Here is a 21904-nt window from a genome sequence, read left to right as displayed (position 1 = left end):
AATTAGTATTGTTAAGTTCGGCAAACACAATCGTAAGCAATGTTTATATTGTAACGAATTTGCTTGCAAATCCTCTTATTTGCAATCCTCTGCTAAGTTCGAATCACTAAACTGTTGAATAAATAACTCCAATTTGTAATAATGCAAAATGGCCTTTATTAAAGTACTTCACAATAACAAACTGTGCAACGAATAGCTTGCTTAATAACCACACTGATTGATAGCTCAATGAAACTCTACTATTCAAAATAACACTGCTATTGCTCGCTAGATATCGTCTTAATCAAACTGCTTGACAACTCAAATCAAACTGAATTACTTCTTACTCGCTTGCCCCGCTTTTATAGTTTACGCTGCATACTTCTAGGCTCTTCGATTTCCAGAACTTACTAGTTGTTTCGGCTACGTGCACAAATTATTGCTCTCTCTTGTGACAACTCAGATAAGATATATGCATGTGTTTGTGCATTGCCGCTCCGCTGCTCGTATACGTACATATATGTAGACGCAATTATTTATTCGTTTATGTAGATACATAAAGATTGAATTATTGATGTGAATGTTTGTAGTTTACAGTCTCTCGCGCGCACATAGGCATATAAGTGAATGCATCTGTGTGTGACATCGCTCTGGGCTGCCTTATATATGTGTATACTTGATTTAATTATTAACGTAAATACTGCTTGGCATGGCCTTAGCATCGCCTTAGTGATGGGATAATTTAGTGATGCTAATATCCGTGACACTGCCCTCCACCTAAGTCTGATCGTCCCGATCAGACAAATCTCTCGATCTAAACGTTGCTAGCCTTTCCAAATGGACCACCTTCATTTTGGTTCGTGGTTTACCGATGGTCTGTATGCGGTACACTACATCGTTGATCCGTTTTACAACTTTGTATGGGCCTTCCCAATTACACTGCAATTTCGGGGACAAACCTTTTTTTACGTTGTGGGTTGTATAACAGCACCAAATCTCCTTCCTGAAAACCTTCTGAATTAATTGCTTTATCATATCTGGCTTTCATCTTGTCACTCATAATCTTTGTTCGTTGCCTTATCAGATCATGTATTTCTCTTAGCTCTTCTTCCAAATCACTAGTGGATTTCCTGACATTTCTCTCCGCATTGGCATCTATCCCAAACTTCAAATCAGCTGGCAGTCTAAGGTCATTGCCAAAAATTACTTTTGCAGGGGTTTGGCCCGTTGTCTCATGCACTGCTGATCGGTAAGCCATCAAGAATAATGGTATGCGGGTATCCCATTCTTTATGGTACTTGTCCACTACTTTCCTTAAGTGCTCCTCCAATGTTCTATTGAATCGTTCTACCATACCATCGGATTGAGGATGCAATGCAGTTGTCCGTGTTTTTCGAATGCCCAATGACATACACATTTCCTGGAACACAGCTGATTCGAAATTCCTGCCTTGGTCAGAATGTAACTCCATTGGTACACCATACCTTGCAACCCAATTGTTTATAAACACTTCTGCTACCGTTTCCGCTTCTTGATTTGGGATTGGGTATACCTCTGGCCATTTGCTGAAATAATCCATAACTACCAGTACATATTTGTTTCCGCCGTTGCTAGTAGGAAATGGACCGGCGACATCCATAGCGATCCTTTCAAATGGCGCACCTGAGTTATATTGCTTCATCTGGCCATGACTTCGTGTTCTGGGCCCTTTCGCTCTGCTGCAAACCTCGCAGTTCGCAATCCACTCAGTGACCGACTGACGGCAACCAACCCAATAGAATCTCTGTTTAATCTTCTCGAGCGTCTTCGTGATTCCAAGATGACCTCCGCTTGGACCATTATGCAGCTCGCTGAGCACATCAGGAATCCTCTTTCTGGGAACAACTATCAGTTTATTCTTGTATTTACCATCCTCACTCTCCCATACTCGATGAAGGCAACCGGATATCAATTCTAAACTGTTCCACTGTGCCCAATATGACTTCGCAATGGGACTCTCTGCTGACATCTCTTCTCTGTTTGGTCTTTCATTTCGTTCGAGCCCTTGCATAACACGTGACAGATCTGCATCTTCTAGCTGGCACTTTCTTAGCTGTTCCTTGTCCCATTCATCTGTACATGTTATAGTCATTAGCCGGACATCTATAATGTCTTCTTTAGCCTCGGCTTTTGAACAGTGCTTGCATTCCAAACTGCATGGTCTTCGTGACATTGCATCGGCATTTCCATGGGTACTACCTTTTCGATGCTCAATGGAAAAGTCATAGCTTTGTAGTCGCTCGATCCACCGTGCCAATTGTCCTTCCGGATTACGGAACTGCAGTAGCCATTTTAAAGCTGCGTGATCTGTCCTGACACGGAATCGCTGGCCGTAGAGGTATTTGTGAAAATGCTTAACGCACTCTACCAATGCCAACAGCTCTCTCCGCGTAACGCAGTAGTTCCTCTCTGGTTTTCCAATCGAACGGCTGTAATATGCAACTACCTTCTCCTGTCCATCGACCAGTTGTGACAAAACGCCTCCTATAGCATATCCACTCGCATCTGTATCTAGAATAAATGTTGCTCCTGGAATCGGATATGCTAACATTGGGGCAGTGCACAAACGCTCCTTCAATGTTTGGAAAGCCACTTCTTGCTCCTTCTTCCATTCAAAAGCTTTATTTTTTCTTGTAAGCTCATGGAGGCTATGGGCTACGCTGGAAAAATGTTGTACAAATCGGCGGTAATATGTGCACAGCCCAAGGAAACTTCTTAATTCATGTAGGTTCTGTGGTCTTGGCCAATCCTTTACAGCCTCTATCTTTTCGTTCGCAGTGCAGATGCCCTCTGTCGTTACCTTGTGACCCAAATAATTTACTTCCTTTTTAAACAGCGCACACTTTGTGGGACTTAACTTCAGACCAGCGCCAGCTATTCTTTGGAAAACTTCCTCCAAGTTCTTAAGATGTTCATCGAAATTCTTGCCCAATACGATGATGTCGTCCAGGTACACCAAGCATGTTTTCCAATGTAGTCCTTTCAATACCTGATCCATGAGTCTCTCGAAAGTAGCTGGTGCATTACATAGTCCAAAGGGCATTACTGTAAATTGCCAAAGACCATCTCCGACGCTGAAGGCTGTTTTCTCTTTGTCTTCCTCCTTTACCTCCACTTGCCAGTAGCCGCTTTTCAAGTCCAGTGTGGAAAACCATTTCGTACCAGAGAGCGAGTCTAGAGTGTCGTCAATTCTTGGCAATGGGTAGCTATCCTTTTTCGTAACGTCATTCAACTTCCGGTAGTCCACGCAAAACCTCATTTTTCCATCCTTCTTCTTTACAAGTACTACCGGTGAGCTCCAGGGACTAGCTGATGGTTCGATGACGCCGTTGTCGCTCATTTCTTGTATAATTTGACTCACAACTTGTCGCTTCGCCAGTGGAACACTACGTGGACCTTGACGGATCGGCCTCGCATCTCCAGTGTCAATTTGATGTTTCACAACGTTGGTGCGGCCTGGTTTAGAACCATCCTGGTCAAATATGTTCGCGTACTTTAGGAGCAGTTGTTTTGCCTTACTCTGATATGCTTCCTCTAGCCCCTGCGTCCATGCCGTGATGTCATTTGAAAGATTAGTATTACTAGCTGAAACGTGTTCCTGGAGCTGTTCACAGTTAATAACTACTTCAGCCTCTTGGCATCTTCCCAAAATAGCTCCTTTAGTCAGTTTGAGTGGTGAATTGAACTCATTGAGTACTCTTACCGGAACACGTCCATCTTGTTTTGTCATAGCCAGGGTTTTTCCTACAAGTATGTTTAGTGCTGATTTGTTTGCTGCTTCGACAACCCACAATTTGTTTGTCCCACAATCTCCATCAACCTTTGCCCAGATGACTGCTTCGGATTTTGGTGGTATTTGCTGACTCTCTTCCACCAGCACTCGTTTACTGCTGTAGCCTCTCTCGTAGCCGAAATTAAGTGGTACATCCATGTTCTTATATCGCATCGTCTTGCTTTGCATGTCGATCTTGATGCCCTGGTCGATTAAGAAGTCCACTCCAATTATGATTTCATCAACAATCTCTGCCACTATAAAATTGTGTACTACCGTGACGTTCCCAATTGCGACTTCACATGATACTTCTCCTAGAACCGTGCTGTCTTCTCCAGTGGCTGTACGCAATCTTGCTCCATGCAATGGTGTTATCTTCTTGTTGACTAAATCCGCTCGAATGATGGAATGAGATGCACCCGTATCTACAGTCAGTAAACGTTCCTTTCCATCCACATGTCCTCCGACAGTAAGATTGTTTGACCTTCTTCCAATTTGTGAGATAGAGATTATGGGGCATTCAATTGAGGGAGCCAGCTGTCGCCCCTTGCGGCTGACTCGCTTTAGTTTAACGATTGAGTGGACTTGGAGATTTGCTCATCTCCTTCAGCTCTGCGTTTACGGACACCCACATTGTTGGAGCTATTGGGACCGGTGCTGCAATGTCGTGCAATATGACCTGTGTTGCCGCACTTGAAACATTTAATAACTCCGGCATTTTTCTGTTGTGATCCCTTCAGTGCTTCCAAAATTGTGTCTACCCATTCTGGCCTTTCTACTTCTACACGATGAGCCTTATATGCTGGTTTACTTAATAGGGAGGCAGTTTCCTGGGTCAATGCATGTGATACCGTTTCAGCAAATGTCAGTTTTGGGTTCGCGTATGTAGCTCGCTTCGTTTCCACGTCTCGTATGCCATTTATAAAACTCTGGATTTTTACCCTCTCGGTGTATTCCACGGGTGCGTCCGCATTTGCGAGAAGAGCCAACCTTTCAACATCTGAAGCAAACTCCTGCAATGTCTCATTTGCTTTTTGGTAGCGGTTTTGCAACTCAATTTGGAATATCTGTTTTCTATGCTCGCTTCCATAACGTCGTTCTACAGCAGCCATCAATGCTTCATAATTGTTCCGCTCTCCTTCGGGAATCGTCTGTAGGATTTCCGCTGCTGGCCCCTTCAATGTCACGAACAGTGCAGCAACTTTATCTTCCGCATTCCAGTTGTTCACTGCTGCGGTCTTCTCAAACTGTAGCTTGAAGACCTGGAAAGGAAGAGAACCGTCAAAAGATGGAGTTTTTACCTTCGTATTGCTCGCTGAAGCAGTCGGCCGATTAAGTTGCAATTCCTGTATACGACCTCTCAATGCATCCACCTCTGCCTCGAATTTTTCTTCAAACTGCGTTATTTTCTCGTCCATACGCGCTTCGAGTTTTGATGATATACACGCCTCTTGCTCTTTCAGTTGTGTTTCCATCTTTGATGTAATCTGTGTCGACATTTCTGAAATACGTGTCTCATGTGTTTCCAGCTGGGATGCCATATATGCCTTCTGCTCTTCCAATTGTGATGTTATACGGGTTTCCTGCGATTCCAGTTGGGATATCATATACGTCTTCTGTTCTTCCATCTGTGATGACGTATACGTTTTCTGTTCTTCCAGTTGTAATGACATGTTGGTGGATATTTGTGATGACATTTCTGTTATACGTGCCTCTTGCGCTTCCATCTTAGATGTTACTGTCGATGTTTGAGCAGTTATTGCAGCCAATATCATGTTCAAGTCTGTGCTGGTAATTGTCTGTGATGATTCGTTTTTCTCTTCAATTTTTGTTGTCTCCTCGCCATCAAGATGAAAGACATACTCTTCCACATCAATTCCTTCTAATTCCATTGCCTCTCGTAGTCGTGACTGAAGTTCGAGTTTAATGCCAGTTGTATTCAATCCACGGTTCTCCAACTCCTTCTTCAGTTGCGGGATCTTCAATTCACTTAACTTTGCCATGTCCTTGTTGTCCTCTGGAATTTATTCAACAATTCCTCTTCTGACACCAATTGTAACGAATTTGCTTGCAAATCCTCTTATTTGCAATCCTCTGCTAAGTTCGAATCACTAAACTGTTGAATAAATAACTCCAATTTGTAATAATGCAAAATGGCCTTTATTAAAGTACTTCACAATAACAAACTGTGCAACGAATAGCTTGCTTAATAACCACACTGATTGATAGCTCAATGAAACTCTACTATTCAAAATAACACTGCTATTGCTCGCTAGATATCGTCTTAATCAAACTGCTTGACAACTCAAATCAAACTGAATTACTTCTTACTCGCTTGCCCCGCTTTTATAGTTTACGCTGCATACTTCTAGGCTCTTCGATTTCCAGAACTTACTAGTTGTTTCGGCTACGTGCACAAATTATTGCTCTCTCTTGTGACAACTCAGATAAGATATATGCATGTGTTTGTGCATTGCCGCTCCGCTGCTCGTATACGTACATATATGTAGACGCAATTATTTATTCGTTTATGTAGATACATAAAGATTGAATTATTGATGTGAATGTTTGTAGTTTACAGTCTCTCGCGCGCACATAGGCATATAAGTGAATGCATCTGTGTGTGACATCTCTCTGGGCTGCCTTATATATGTGTATACTTGATTTAATTATTAACGTAAATACTGCTTGGCATGGCCTTAGCATCGCCTTAGTGATGGGATAATTTAGTGATGCTAATATCCGTGACAATATGTATATTTATATGTAGCTTGTCGCGGTGACGTAAGGGCAGAAGAATCATGCAAATATTCAGACGCATTATTATTTTTGTTGTTTACGGCCTTTGAATTATAACTTTTTAAATAAAAACGAGCTCTAGGCCAAATAATTATATATTCTTAATAAAACACAATACGTGAATTTTTGATATACAATTATATTATTTATTTTGTCGATATTTCGACTTCAGTCTGAAGTCATCATCAGGAATTGTTGAATGCAATATGTCGACCGCCTTTATTTTTAAGTTATGGATTTCTTATAAATTCGAAAGGATATAATTTGTGAATCATATTTCTATAGATACTTCTTACAATAATCAAGTGCATTTTTGATTTTTATGTTTATGACAGGGTAAAATATTGAGCCCTAAAATAGTTCTAAAAATATTTGAAATTGTTTTCAAAGGAGCAAAATGTTCTAAAAAGGATGAAATCTCCGCAAAGTGACATAAGGGCAACACTGTATGTATGTACAATGTATTTCAAAAAATCTCTCTTTGATTGCCCGCAAACGTTCATGCAAGCCCCATCTGAGAGATAAATTCCAAAAATTCTTTCTAAAAGCTAAAAATTTGCATGAAAATTCGCGGAATTTTCTAAAAAGTCTTACGTGTATATTTGGATTGTTGGTGTTATATAATAATACATATTTTTATAAAAATATCGAAAATAATGAAGGTCGAAGCATAACTTAGTAAACACTGGAAAAATCTAAGTGATGATAACTTTTGTAGATGAGTGTAGATATGTATGTGTGTTTGCATGAAAAATTTTAAGGTCACTGTATCTTACTTAAAAAGTTGACTTAATATCTTCTCTTGCATGTAGAGTTGCCACACGTGATTGTTTCGAACAAAACTTGTAGTATGAATGTTTGACATAACATTTTAAATAGAGAACTTGTAAGCTATAGAAAAGTAAAGATTGAAATCGCTGGAAGGTAATTCACCACTTGAGTAAGTTTACATGTCGTCGGTACAATGCCAAAGTCACGAATGTGCCATTTTTGTTCAATCGAAACATTATATATGTCAAATTTTGCAAAGCCAAAACGAATGTGCATTTTATTGGAAAAAAAAATAAACATTTTTCAATTAGCATTACTTAGTGGTTTGCAAAAGCAAACCTCCCAATAGTGGTCGAAATATACAAAATTAAATCTCTATTAATTACATCTCTATTTTTAACAATGTCTTCAAGGTTTGAAGCGCGTTTTTCACAAAACATCAAATATGCACATTCGTGACTTTGGCATTGGACCGACGATGTAATTCGGCAAGTTTAATTCTCGTAGCATTTTATTTTAAAACGATTCTGAAACAACTCAAACTTTTATGCTGTCGGAAACATCAACATTAAAAAATTATGTTTTTTATTATCTTATTAGATTCGTTCGCGTGAGTGAACATTTCTAAAAACTTGAACAAAATGCTACTAATTTTGGAAAAATCCTGTTCGTTCAAACAAAACTTTTGCAACAAGTGGGCGTAATTTTGCATTTCGCTTGGAGGACAAGTTGCAAATTTGTATCCTATAAGTAGGTGTCCGGTATCGAATAATTTTTTGCAGTGTTATGCACATTAAATTCAAAAAAGGGTTTTTTTTGTATTGATAACTGAAAAATTAGTTTTTTGTTGTTTTCCCTATTTGTATGTTTTTTTCGATTTGGTTGTTTTCTTATTTTGGTGTTTTTTTTTTTTAAACAAGTGGCACCATCGACATAAGCGTAAAATTCTCTTTGAAATTTGCTCATGCATTGACTGTTGTTGTGTTAACAGAAAAATCAGTTAGATTAGGAATCTGTAAATTTTACAGAATTTTGTTAATTTAAGAGCGACAAATTCTCATCTGTTGAGATGACTAAACTAATTTGTTCGCTTGACAAAGAAGTCGGTCGAATTAACCATAATTCGATCAATTTCACCGAATCTTCGTTAAGTCAAGAATAACAGAACATATTTGTTGATTTCACTAGCACCATTTATTTCAGTGATTGATAATTAGCACGTTTTGCTTTGGTGAGCAATAATGGGCCTTTTGCAACTTGCAAAGCTTTACCTTGAGGTGAATTGAATTACTACGCACCTTTCTCCTTTGTTCTGGCTTAACGAAATTTTAACATAACTTTTAGTAAGACAAATATATCAGTAAAGGTTTTGTTAAAAGTCATGAAAAATCCCTTTAAGCCAAGACTAAGATTGGTGCTCCTGAAAATCGTTAACTTTTCTACCATAAGGATATATGTAACATACGATCTCTAAGCAACTCCCTTCATTCGATTTGTAATGTTTATAGGGCAGATGGATTCGATACAGCACCGCCCTTCCTTATTTGTTAAAGTTAAAATAACCGTTTACCGATTATCTCGTTCTGTTTCCTATATTCATTTCTGGCCTTCCATGTTGGAAACTTCCCAACTTAAACTCTTGTCAATTTTAACTGAAGTTTTAACTCGCCTGTCCTTAAAATTGAACATAAAAATTCAAAGTGGCAAGGGTACGTTAAGTTTAACTTTAACTGTTTTTTGTTGTTTAAAATCGCACTGAATAATTGATCTCGAGAATTCATATCTATTTAGTTATAAATATACATTTATTTTTTCAATTTCAGCACAGGAATTTGTTAGTGCAGCTACAGCAAAAAGACACGAGCAAAAAATACACTTGCACCAAAGGCCGGACAGGAAAGAATGCACTATATGCCATAAAAAAATTGACCCAAGACATTTCAATGGGCACATGAGAGATGTTCACCCCTCCGGGCGTAAGTTCGTTTGTGATATTTGCGGTTGCTCATACAAAACGAGTACTTACTTAAAAGATCACAAAGCTTTACATTTGGACCGAAAATTTCCATGTAATGTATGCGATAGAAAGTTTGCACGGACTATTGATCTTAAGGCGCATATGCGCTTTCATACTGGTGAAGCGCCGTATGCCTGTGATATATGTGACAAACGATATAAAGTTAGAGGACATCTCAATTATCATCTTCAAAAACATGCTGGTGTTAAACACAAATGTAACGAATGTGGAAAGGAATTTAATCTCTTATCACAATTGAGGCTCCATTCTTATAAACATACAGGCATGCCATACAAATGTACTGTATGTAATTATGGTTGTGCGCAACGAGATGTGTAAGTATAACATTTGCAGGTAGAAAACTACCTAATTTCAGTTTTTTGTTTGAAATTTGACTTGTCCTACCACAAATATTGCTTATACAAGTTAAGGATGACTGTTCGGTTCTTGGTCTTGGCACTACGTTGAGGAAAAACACTGTTTTCGTTTTAAAATAATAAGCTTAAATTTTGTAGTGTTTTTTGAAAAGAAAGAAAAATGAAAATTTTCAGAATAAAATTTGGATTCATAAATATAACACTAGATCTAAAGCATTATGAATCAAACTAAGTGTGATATCTTCTGCATATATGAAGAATTAAGTTGCAAAGACTGCGATGTTGACGAACAGCTTTACGAACGCAATTGCAATAACGAACAGGAGGATGTCAATGAGGAGATAAATTTTTTAAACTGAAGTCGCTCCTGCCATTTATTACAAAGAAAGCTATAAATGGTCAGGAGCTTCGTTTACTAATATATACGGGGACATCTAAAAATTATATTAAGGAGCTATCTTGTCTTAAGGGTGTTCAATTCCTGAAAAAAATCATTTTAATTTAAAATCAATAAATGGGTATAATTTAATAAATAAAAAATGTTTTGTCAATGTCCTTAACCACAATTCGACCTTTTATTTGTTAAAAAGTCTAGATCTTTAGATAATTGTGAATCAAACTAAGTGTGATATGTTCTGCATAGACGTCAAAATTCCAAAGTGATCGGATAACCTGATTTGTAATTGACTATCGCTGTCTCATTCTGTATCTTTTTCTATCACCCGCTGAAGATAGCCGGCCCTATGCGCTGCCATATTAAACACCCTGTCAAAACGCTAAAAAGTAGCCATATTGAACATCCTGTCAGGCAGTTGACAGATAAGACACACTTACAGCTGAATTCAGTAAGTCACTATTACGGCCCGATTCTTAGCGTTACCGGTAAAATAGTACCCAGAACATTATGTAACCGAAAATCGTTACCAGTTGTTTTATTCGCGATTCTGGCCAAAGTGGTAACGCTGTCATCACCGAAAAACTCACCAATGTCTGTGGTGAAATTTTAAAGTTGGTTTTCTTCGCTTTACCCATGGCGGAACGATACAAGGTGGCAGCATGGGACAGCTGAATATAAACTTTTTTTTATTTAATTTGATACATCAACTTCCGGCGCAGTACGATTTTGACATTTGTCCATCGAATTTACAAAAACGAAGTACATGGAATTTTGATTTATGTTTGTAGGTATGTCACCATGCTGCCACCGTGTATGGTTCCGCCATGGCTTTACCGAAAATGTGTCACTCGTAGATACGATGTTGACGAATAAACGGGACGATGTGTATATACATATGTGCATAGATGCATACGTTTTTACATAGCTATATTGTAATACATACTGTGAAAGTACATGGAAACAAATATGTATAGCAAGAGGCAACACTTTTTTACTATTATGTTTACTTATTTGCGCTCACAATTCTTTATTTTTCAGTATTGCCTTTTTCTAAACAACAGCTTTTGTGTGGTTACATCGATGTTGCCACCTATTTTAGTGGGTAAACGATTATCCGGCTACTTTCGTGGGCAGAATACCAAAAGGGTACAAAAGTTACCATATGAAGAAAGTTGCCGTGGTGAAGAAAGTTGTTACCACATTAGAATCAGGCTGTTAGAGAATATTTGAGGTGAAAATCACTTTTGAGACAATTTGCAATTCTGTAAGCTGTCTCGTGTCTCCAGCCTCACAAAAGCAATCACTAATTTGTGAGCTGGGCAGGGGCAGATCACAAACATGAAAATTTTAGAAAAAGTATGAAAATTATTTGCGAAAAACGCTTTAAATATGTTGTTTTATTCCTCAAATTAAAATAAGCGTAGAAAAATTAAAAAACAGAAAATACTTAAAAAAAAACATCAAACTCTATGTGGTGGCGCTGAGATTCGAACCTACACACTTTCGGATTTTCTATACAAAATTATGAACGGCGTCTTTGCAAGCTCAGCCACAATATCACTCAACGTTATGTTGACAAAATGCAATGCTATATTATTTGTTCAATATATGAGAATTTCGTTGATATGGTGAATTGTTTTTGTGACTTTCGTTTACTGAATACCGAAATCATCTCAAAGTCACAAAAATTGTCTAAAGGAAAATCTTAAATTTAGAGACTTCAGATGAGACTGAATTACAGAATCCAACCGTTAGTTTGATTCACAATGATGGCTACTTAGCGTTTTGACAGCGTGTTCAATATGGCGGCGCATAGGGACGGCTATCTTCAGCGGGTGATACAAAAAGAGATACAGAATGAGACAGTGATAGTCAATTACAAATCAGGTGATCCAATCACTTTGGAATTTTGACGTCTATGCAGAACATATCACACTTAGTTTGATTCACAATGATCTAAAGATCTAGACTTTTTAACAAATAAAAGGTCGAATTGTGGTTAAGGACATTGACAAAACATTTTTTATTTATTAAATTATACCCATTTATTGATTTTAAATTAAAAGGATTTTTTCAGGAATTGAACACCCTTAAGACAAGATAGCTCCTTAATATATATATTAGTAAACGAAGCTCCTGACCATTTATAGCTTTCTTTGTAATAAATGGCAGGAGCGACTTAAGTTTAAAAAATGTATCTCCTCATTGACATCCTCCTGCTCGTTATTGCAATTGCGTTCGTAAAGCTGTTCGTCAACATCGCAGTCTTTGCAATTTAATTCTTCATAGCTCACATCCGAGGCTTCAGGCATGCAGTTCACTCTCTGGGTTTTAGGTTGAGGTCGATTGAATGATCCAGATGGATCCCAATGTCGCTTAACAGCTTCAGTTTGAAACACAGGCGGTTGTTGTTGAGGAAATTGATTTTGTGCTTGATTAAAACTAATATTGCGGCTTTTTGTAGGTCAGAATATTGAAATGAAGTCCGATTTCTGTACATTGATGATCCTGGGTCTATTTCCATAGGAACTGTTTTTCCACTCGAATGAAATTTTGGCATTTGAGGATTTTGAGAATTATTATATTGAGGAGCAGTCCGTCGAGGTCTAGTTGGTTTTATTAAATTACCTATAGCAAAAGTATGAGCGAAATCATAAAGTTTATGATTTGTTTCCAGCTCCTAGGCAATAGCTAATGCTGTTGGAAGGTCCTTTGATTGGGATGAAAAAAGAATATCGCATATAGGGCGCTTAAGGCCGGAAATAAACACTCGTAAGGCATTTTCTCTTGCACCTGTGTTAAGGGTATCTATAACCTCATCATTTCCACTATAAGTCATTATTTGCTTGTTGATTATGAGTGTCAAATGTTGTTCAACTCTCTCATAATATTCTAAAATTGTTAAGTTATCTTGCCTTAGAATGCTTAATTCATTTTCTAAAACGTACACTGGCCTTTTGTCGGCGTACGTATGATCAAGTCTAGCAATGATAGCACTAAAATTAAGAACTGTGTTAAAGGATGATAGCGTGGCATTAGCGGAACCTGTTATTTTGTTTCGTAGGATACCCATTGCCACATAATACTTTTCGGATCCTTCACTATAGTATCTGATTGCAAAATTGGCAGTCGAATGCCAAGCTGGTAAGAGGTAGCATCCCCATTGAATTCTGGCATGGATTTGATTAAATCCATACTACAGTGCCCAGATTCAATCAAAGGATCTAGTGCAACGGGTAAATAAGGCTGCACACTTGGTGATGCTAAACGGTTGAAAGCCGATGTGATACTTTCTACTTGGGCCACTAAATCTTTTCTACTCTCTTCGCTAGCTGCCAAGAGCTGAGCGTACTCCTGCCTACTTTCTTCACATTTCGTGCGTATTAATTCCATCACTTGCTCCCGCGTAAAACTCATTTTAGTATATTTTTTAAATACTCAAGAAAAAATTCACATAAAATCAAATAGTTAGTATAAACTTAGTAGGAGTAAGAATATTGAAAAGCGATTTCGGTTTACACAGTTCCCAACAGTGGAATGCGCAGAAAACAAAAAAATACGGAAAACAAGAGCAATATATGTGACCCGGCCTATGAAAAGGTGACTTATGACTCAAAAAAAAATGTTCCACTTTTTTTCTGGTCATCAGCCGAAGTAGTGCTCACACATACACACGCATATGATTATGAGAAACGCATAAACTACATGGTAACCAAGCAAGAGATTCTAGAAGGTGAAACGTCTAGACCTGTGGAGAAATATGCTGACGAGGCAACAGAGAGTATAAAAGCAGCGCAAGCTGAGGAATGACTAATCAGTTTGATTTAAACGCGCTATCAGTTGCGAAGTATAATTGTACTACCCCCAAAGTAGTCTAATAAAGACCATTTTCCAATACAGAATGTTGAAGTGATTTATTCAACAGTTTAGCGATTCGAACGTTAGCAGAAGGTTTCAAATAAGCCGAATTTCTCTAAATTCGTTACAACATTGTTTTTAGAGATTTGTTGATCCCTCAAACCTTTGAGCCTGTGGATTATAGACACTTCTTTTGTCCGACACCTTTGAATATTTTATAAATGCATTTATAAAATATTTTACAAAATAAATAATTAAAAATAAATGTAACAGAATAATCAAATTTAGAGTAAAAAGCCTAACTATATTTTCATAACTCTATAGATAGTTGCAAATAGAATAATTGTAGCTCTTAATATATAACACACTTCACGCTTTTCATTCTGTTAACTTAAATTAATGTATAAGTATTTATATTTTCAGTTAATTATTTGTGGTAAATTATTTGGCCTTCTGCTACTTAAACCCTTTGTGATTAAAATATTTTCAAATTTTTAGTTCGGTTGGATATAAAAGCGTTTTTTTTTTTTAGGTTTTTAAACTATTTTGGTATTTAATTTTTAAGTTCGATGTATCCATTAGTTTAGTTTTTTTACCTTTATTAAGGTCAAATGACCTTATACAGCTTTAAAGTGGTCATAAGGGTAATTGACTTTATATCCGTTGACCTTATATCACCCACTATCAAATTATTGCATTGTCATAGGTCCGTGATACGTGTGCAAAGTTTAAAATTTATGAAACTTCTGGAAATTTGTGAAAACTATGCTCAAACATTCCGTTACATACGAGTACAAAGCTACTGCCCTAGAATAAAAGTTAGGTAAAAACAAGTAAAGGTGTCTAAGTTCGGGTGTAACCGAACATTATATACTCAGCGTGAGCTTCAATTGTACATTTCATTTCAGAACAAATACTTTTCTACATAACACGTGGCACCGCCCGTTTAAGAAAAATGTCTCCCCATTTCCACTTACAATAAAACTTGATAAGTGAAATATCATTGATTCAAAACTATTTTTTACTAAGTTATAGCTTTTTATTCTTGTCTACGACTCTTTTAAACTTGTTTTATATCTAAGTTGGCGTGGTCTTTAACCGATCCCGTCCACTTTTACTAGAAATATTTCCTGCTATAAGGAAAATATGTGAACACAATTTCATTACGATATTTAATTTTTCTTCGAGTTATGGCTCCCGAAACATAGAAACTTGCTTAGACATAAAAGGGGCGGTGTCACACCCATTTTCAAAAATTTGAGTGCTTTCCAATTTAATGTTATAATTCAATTTAGAAAATAAAATTCTATTGATACAAAGCTCTTTTTCGCTAAGATATAGCTTATTTTCGACTACGACCCTTTTAAAAATCTTTTATATAAAAGTGGGCGTGGTCTTTACCTGATCTCGTCCATTTTTTCTAGAAATATTTCCTGCTATAGGGAAAATTTGTGTTCTTCGAGTTATGGCTCCCGAAACATAGAAAATTGCTTAGTCATAAAAGGGGCGGTGCCACGCCCATTTTTTAAAATTTAAAGATTTTCTTATTTATTGTTATAAATCCACGTGGGAAATGAAATACCATTGATATAAAGCTCTGTTTTGCAAAGATATAGCATATTTTATTCGTCCACGGCCCTTTTAAAAATCTTATATAAAAGTGGGCGCGGTCCTTAACCGATTTCGCTAATTTTTCCTCAAAGCATTCCGTATAGTAAAGGTAACCTCTCTGCCGAATTTTGTTACGATAGGTTTAACGATTTTTGAGTTATGATTAATAATATTTGTAAAATTTGTATCAAGAATCTCAATAATACTCCACATGTCAAATTTCAACATTCTAGGTGTATTTACTAAATAATCAGGTTTTTTGTGTTTTCCAAAATGTTATATATATAAAAAGTGGGCGTGGTTATCATCCGATTTCACTCATTTTCGAAACCAGTCTTGGAAATTTGGTGAAGATATCTCAATATTTACTCAACTTATCGTGTTAACGGGCGAACGGACATGGCTCAATCAAATTTTTTTTCGATACTGATGATTTTGATATATGGAAGTCTATATCTATCTCGATTCCTTTATACCTGTACAACCAACCGTTATCCAATCAAAGTTAATATACTCTGTGTGCAAAGCACGCTGAGTATAATTAGTGGCTGCTGTGGTGTGGTACTAGCGTGCTCCGCCTTCCACACCGAAGATCCTGGGTTCACGCTTCGGACAAAACAACATCAAAATTTGAGACACAAGGTTTTTTCAATTAGAAGAAAGTTGTTCTAAGGGGGTCGCCCCTTGGCACGAAAAGCTTCTCAGTGAGAATCGTCTGCCTTGCATATGCCGTTAGAAGTCGGCGTAAAACATGTAGGTCTCGTCCCACCAGTTTGTATGAAAAATTAATACGATCACGACGCGAATTAGAAGAAAAGCTCGTCCTAAAAGACGGAGGTTATCGTGCCTTACATTTATTTTTTATTTATTTTAAAAGTATGACCAATTTTCTTTCATATGGAGAGTAAAGGGCCCATTACTGATACTTAGCATAGACTTGACTTGGCGTAAACTTGGCAACTTAGCCACGATTATACTCCACTTAGTGCATACAATCTGGCATCATAATCAATAAATGTCAATTTGTATGACAAAATGTCAAAATGAAATGGAAGCAAACAAATGGCATCTCAAAATGTAAACGTCACTTAGAACTTACATAGAAAATTCAACAGACTTCTAAGTCAAGTTAAGTGTTGCTAAGTTTTGAGTAATCAGTAACATACAATGTTCATTCAACCGAACTGTAAGTGACAGTTCTCAAGTCAAGTCAAGTCTATGCTAAGTTCAGTAATGGGCCCTTAACACTATATTGTGTATAAATAAATTTTTTAAACATATAAATAAATGCGATATTTCAAACTGCAGGTTAAGGAAGCATTTGTTCCGTGTACACGATATGACAATTACGACCGAAGAATTATGCGCAATGTTCAGAGCAAACACTGGTCGAGTCTCTTATGTGGAAAATTTAGAGGAATTGCAACCAGAAGCAGAGTATATAGAGTAAACAATATATAACCATCAGTCATAATGCTCATAAGTTCATCGAGCTGATGTATTACCCTCAAAACCACAAATCACACATGTGCAGCAGTTTTGCCTGCAGCGCTGCTATTTTTGCTGCTGCTTGATTACTTTGTAGACACGCGTGAAGTTATGTATAATTTACAGGGCCGCTCTATGCAGCGACTTATGCCAAGTTTTCAACATAAATTAATTTAAAAGTTCAAAAACAAAAGGTTTTTGAAGTATACATTTTTTTATTTTAAATGAGTAAAACAACTGAAATAACGGAAAAATATTTGTTTGTTTGGCATTTTGTGTTGTGTTTGTTTGGGTTTTTTGTGATTCAATACTAATTTTATGCAGCAAAATTTTGTTTGAACAGGGGCTGAAAAAAAAGAAAAAATTTTCACTTATTGAAAACTCATTTGCACACAAAATTTACATTTTAGATTTTCATGCTTTCTGATTATGTAAAGTATTGTGCCTATTATGCTGAATATAAAAGTGACAAGTCAAGAAACCTTACGAAGTTTCTATCAGGAAGTTTCCTAGGTCACATTTTTGCTTGCAGAATCAGAATTTTAAAGTTTACATAATTTATAGTTTACACTTTAAAACTCAGTTAGCTAGGTCATGCAGCGACCCATGTGTCTCGCGTAGTACGAGTTGGTGTGTTTAAAATCTAGAGGCGCGGGAATTCTGCACTTCTGGGGGCCAATTCACTATCTGTGAGTGTTAATGTGTACACAAGAAATTGTATAAACTTTGAAATTCTGATTCTGTAAAGCAAAATTATAAACAAGAAAACTCACTGTTGTTGTTGTTGTAGCGATAAGGTTGCTCCCCGAAGGCTTTGGGGAGTGTTATCGATGTGATGATCCTTTGTCAGATACAGATCCGGTGCGCTCCGGTAACATAGCACCATTAGGGTGTTAGCCCGACCATCTCGGGAACGATTTATGTGGCCACATTAAACCTTCAGGCCATCCCTCCTCCCATGAGGAGCTTCCCAAGGCAGTCGGTTCTATGTACCGGAGCGACTCGGGATTTTTCCCGACCAAGGACTGTCATTTCAGTGTGACCCCATTTAATTTGTTTCGTCCCTCCCACAAATTGTCATCCTCCCAGCAGCTCCTTGCAGCAGGACTGCTACATATTCTCTTACTCCGGGAAGGTATCGAACCCAATCCGGGTCCGTCTCCTGACCCCGGTCCTGAGAAATGGTTTTGCTGCATTTGCCAGAAAAGAATCTTTTTAGGACGGTCATACTCTGTTCAGTGTGTCTCGTGCAAGGGATGGTTGCATCGGACAGGTTGTTCTGGGCTTGATCCCAAAACCCGACGTCCACGTAACTTTTATAAATCTTTTGTGGCTCCTTGCTGCTCACGCCCAAGGGCGTCCCGTAGTCTACGCCTAAGCGTATCCCCACTACCTTCCAGCAGCTTCGCTGCTCAGCAAGCCACAACAAGTACCCGCTGCTGCTCGCGCCCCACGGCGCCAACAACTCAAACAGCTGATACCACTCATAACTACTACCTTCGTAGTAGAGCTGGTAGCAATGCTGAGCATCAGCCCCTGCCCCCGCCTTCTCCACCCTCTTTTCTGGCAGCAATCGTGCAGGTCAGGGAAACAGACTCTTAGTCCCTGCCTCCGTATGCACCGTCTGCCAGCACAGAATATATAGGTTTGCGACATCCGCTCAATGCAGCTCCTGCCTTGGGTGGTGCCACTTTCCTAGATGTTCTGGTCTCCGCGACGGCAACCCCTCGACGGGTTTCATCGCGCCATGTTGCCAGGTCGCAAACCCAAATCATCCGGGTACCCCAATGCTTGCCCAAGGGCGCCCAGTCCCAAGGCCACAACAGCAATTGCGTCCTGGCCTTCCACAACCTAGGCGTAGTCACCCGTCACTTACCCCTAGAGTGGCGGCGTCACCCCTCATGCACTTCAGAATTCTGCAGTTAAACTGTAATGGACTAACTGGGAAGATTACGGAGATAGTCGATTTCATGAAGCGGCACAACATCCGCATTGCTGCGATTCAAGAGACTAAACTCACAGCAAGATCTGCATTGCGGACCTGCTCTGGTTATAATGTCCACAGGAAAACCGCGAGAGCGGAAATGGAGGCGGCCTCGCGTTTATTATACACCACTCTGTGCAATATTATATATTTGATCCTGGCATCGACCGCAGGGACAATGTCTTAGAACGTCAAGGCCTATCTGTCCGGTCAGGCGATGCAAATCTAGAAATCATCAACATCTACATCCCTCCTGTCACCTGTTTCCCCAGTGGATACCGCCCTAATATCGAGGCCTTATTCACTGGCAACAATCGCATTATCTTAGGCGATTTCAATGCCCATCACGACCTATGGCATTCAAACTTGCGGGCGGACAGTAGGGGTGAGATGTTGGCGGATCAAATAGAAGAAACGACGTTCTGCACAATAAACGGAGACGCCCCCACACGTATGGTAGGAAGCTGTCATAGCTCGCCAGATATCTCAATCGTGAGCGCAGAACTCGTAAACTGCGTCAACTGGCAGCCGATGGTAACATTGGCATCCGACCACCTGCCCATACTTATTTCGTTCGAGCGTGCCGCTGACTTCATCGTCACCGAAAAACGCACTTTCATAAACTTCAAAAAAGGAAAGTGGGAAGAATATAAATCTGCAACAGACAGCAGCTTTGCTGCCCTCCCTATCCCGACTGATGCCCGCCAAGGGGAGCGTGCCTTCCGTAAGGTCATTGAATCCGCCTCGGCACATTTCATTCCCGCCAGGAGAATTCCCGAAATCCGGCCCCACTTCCCGGCGGAGGCCGCGAGCTTAGCGAGGGAACGCGACCTTATAAGACAGCTTGATCCAGGCGACCCCCAAATAAGGGATATAAACCAACGCATCAGATTGCTTGTGGACGAACACAAGCGGGCGAAATGAGAAGAGCACCTAAGAGGTTGTAACCTCTCTACCGGTGTAGGTAAACTTTGGTCCACCGTAAAGTCCCTATCGAATCCGACTAAGCACAAAGACAAAGTTTCCATCGCCTTTGGCGATAAGGTGCTGTCGGATGCGAAAAAATGCGCGAGCGCTTTCTGCCGACAATATATAATGCATCCTACGGTCGACAAAGATAGACGGAGAGCCAATAGACACGCACATAAACACAAATTCAGCGCGTCACCAATCACCATCACCGCTAGAGAGGTTGAGGACGCCATTGGTCGCGCTAAACCATCCAAAGCAGTGGGCCCAGACGGCATAGCCATGCCGATGCTTAAAAACCTAGGGAAAGAGGGTTTCAAATATTTAGCGCATGTCTTCAACCTGTCTCTCTCCACCTTTGCCATACCCGAGAACTGGAAAATGGCCAAGATGGTCCCGCTACTAAAGCCTGGGAAACCAGCTAACGTAGGTGAGTCATATCGTCCGATATCTCTCCTATCGCCAGTGGCAAAGACGCTTGAAGCCATTTTGCTCCCTTATTTCCAAGCACATTTGCAGCTAGCCCCTCATCAGCATGGCTTCAGAAAACTCCATAGCACTACCTCCGCGCTAAATGTCATTAGCACCCAGATAAATTGCGGTTTGAATCAATACCCCCACCATAGAACAGTACTCGTAGCGCTAGACCTATCAAAAGCCTTTGATACGGTCAACCATGGCTCATTACTGCAAGACCTGGAAGGGTCTACCCTTCCCCCATGTCTTAAAAGGTGGACCGCAAATTATCTGGGTGGTCGGCAGGCATCGTTGCAATTCCGGAACGAAACATCAAAACCAAGGAGAATTAAACAAGGGGTGCCACAGGGTGGTGTCCTATTCCCACTTTTGTTTAATTTCTACATATTTAAGCTACCTTCACCACCGGAAGGAGTCACAATCGTTTCCTACGCCGATGACTGCACAATAATGGCCACAGGCCCAGGCCCAGAGATCGATGAGCTATGCAATAAAATAAACGGCTATCTCCTTGATCTCTCCAGTTTTTTCGCCTCGCGAAACCTGGCATTGTCACCGAATAAATCTTCCGCGACCTTATTTACAACATGGACGCCCCAAATGTCGACCATATTGAACATCCACGTCGATGGCACTACGCTACCGACTGTCCTACACCCCAAAATCTTGGGTGTGACGTTTGATCAGGATCTACATTTTGGTGCGCACGCAACCGCAATTGTTCCGAGAATTCAGAGCCGTAATAAAATCCTCAAATCCCTTGCTGGCAGTACCTGGGGAAAAGATAAAGAAACGCTCATGACCACATACAAAGCAATTAGCCAGCCGATTACGTGCTACGCGTCACCCATATGGTCGCCAAGCCTAAAAACTACCCACCGGAAAAAACTACAGGCCTGCCAAAATACTGCTCTCAGAATCGCCACGGGCTGTCTTCTTATGTCCCCAGAACACCATCTGCATAATGAGGCGAGAATACTCCCCATCAGGGAGAGAAATGAGATGCTGACCAAACAGTTTCTGTTGAATACCCAGAAACCTGGGCATCCCAACAGACATCTGATTGACGAACCAGAACCGCCTAGGGGCCTAAGGAGTCATCTCCGTAAGCATTTTGAGGAAATACGGCACCTTGGACTCCCGTTAGAGGATATTGATGACAATTTGTGATCGGTCGCGGCTATTAGGTGGGGCGAGCATTGCTACAACAACAACAACAACAGGAGCTTGGGGTCGCCAGAACCTCGTCTGTTAGTGAAACAGCATTCGCCGCGGATAGGTGAGGTTGACAATTGGGTATGGAGAAGCGCTGGCAACCTGAAGGGTTGCGTTACACAGCCCCTTGAATCTGGTATTTTAGTCGCCT

General features: G+C 39.6%; 1 protein-coding gene across 1 annotated transcript in view; it reads left to right on the top strand.

The window, feature by feature from the left end:
- The window catches only part of LOC137250975 (zinc finger protein 260-like), a 50885-nt gene extending 33501 nt beyond the window's left edge, over positions 1–17384 (top strand). The window contains exons 4-5 of the mRNA XM_067784777.1: positions 9184–9712; positions 16929–17384. Coding sequence (XP_067640878.1) covers positions 9184–9712; positions 16929–17070 — 671 coding nt within the window. The 3' untranslated portion in view covers positions 17071–17384. The remainder of the gene's footprint in view (positions 1–9183; positions 9713–16928) is intronic.
- Positions 17385–21904: the final 4520 nt, after the last annotated feature.

This window comes from Eurosta solidaginis, chromosome 4 (genome assembly GCF_040869045.1).
Source record: "Eurosta solidaginis isolate ZX-2024a chromosome 4, ASM4086904v1, whole genome shotgun sequence".
Lineage (NCBI taxonomy): Eukaryota > Metazoa > Arthropoda > Insecta > Diptera > Tephritidae > Eurosta > Eurosta solidaginis.
The sequence above is the reverse complement of the archived record's forward strand: the minus strand, read 5'-3'. Positions and strand labels throughout refer to the sequence as shown.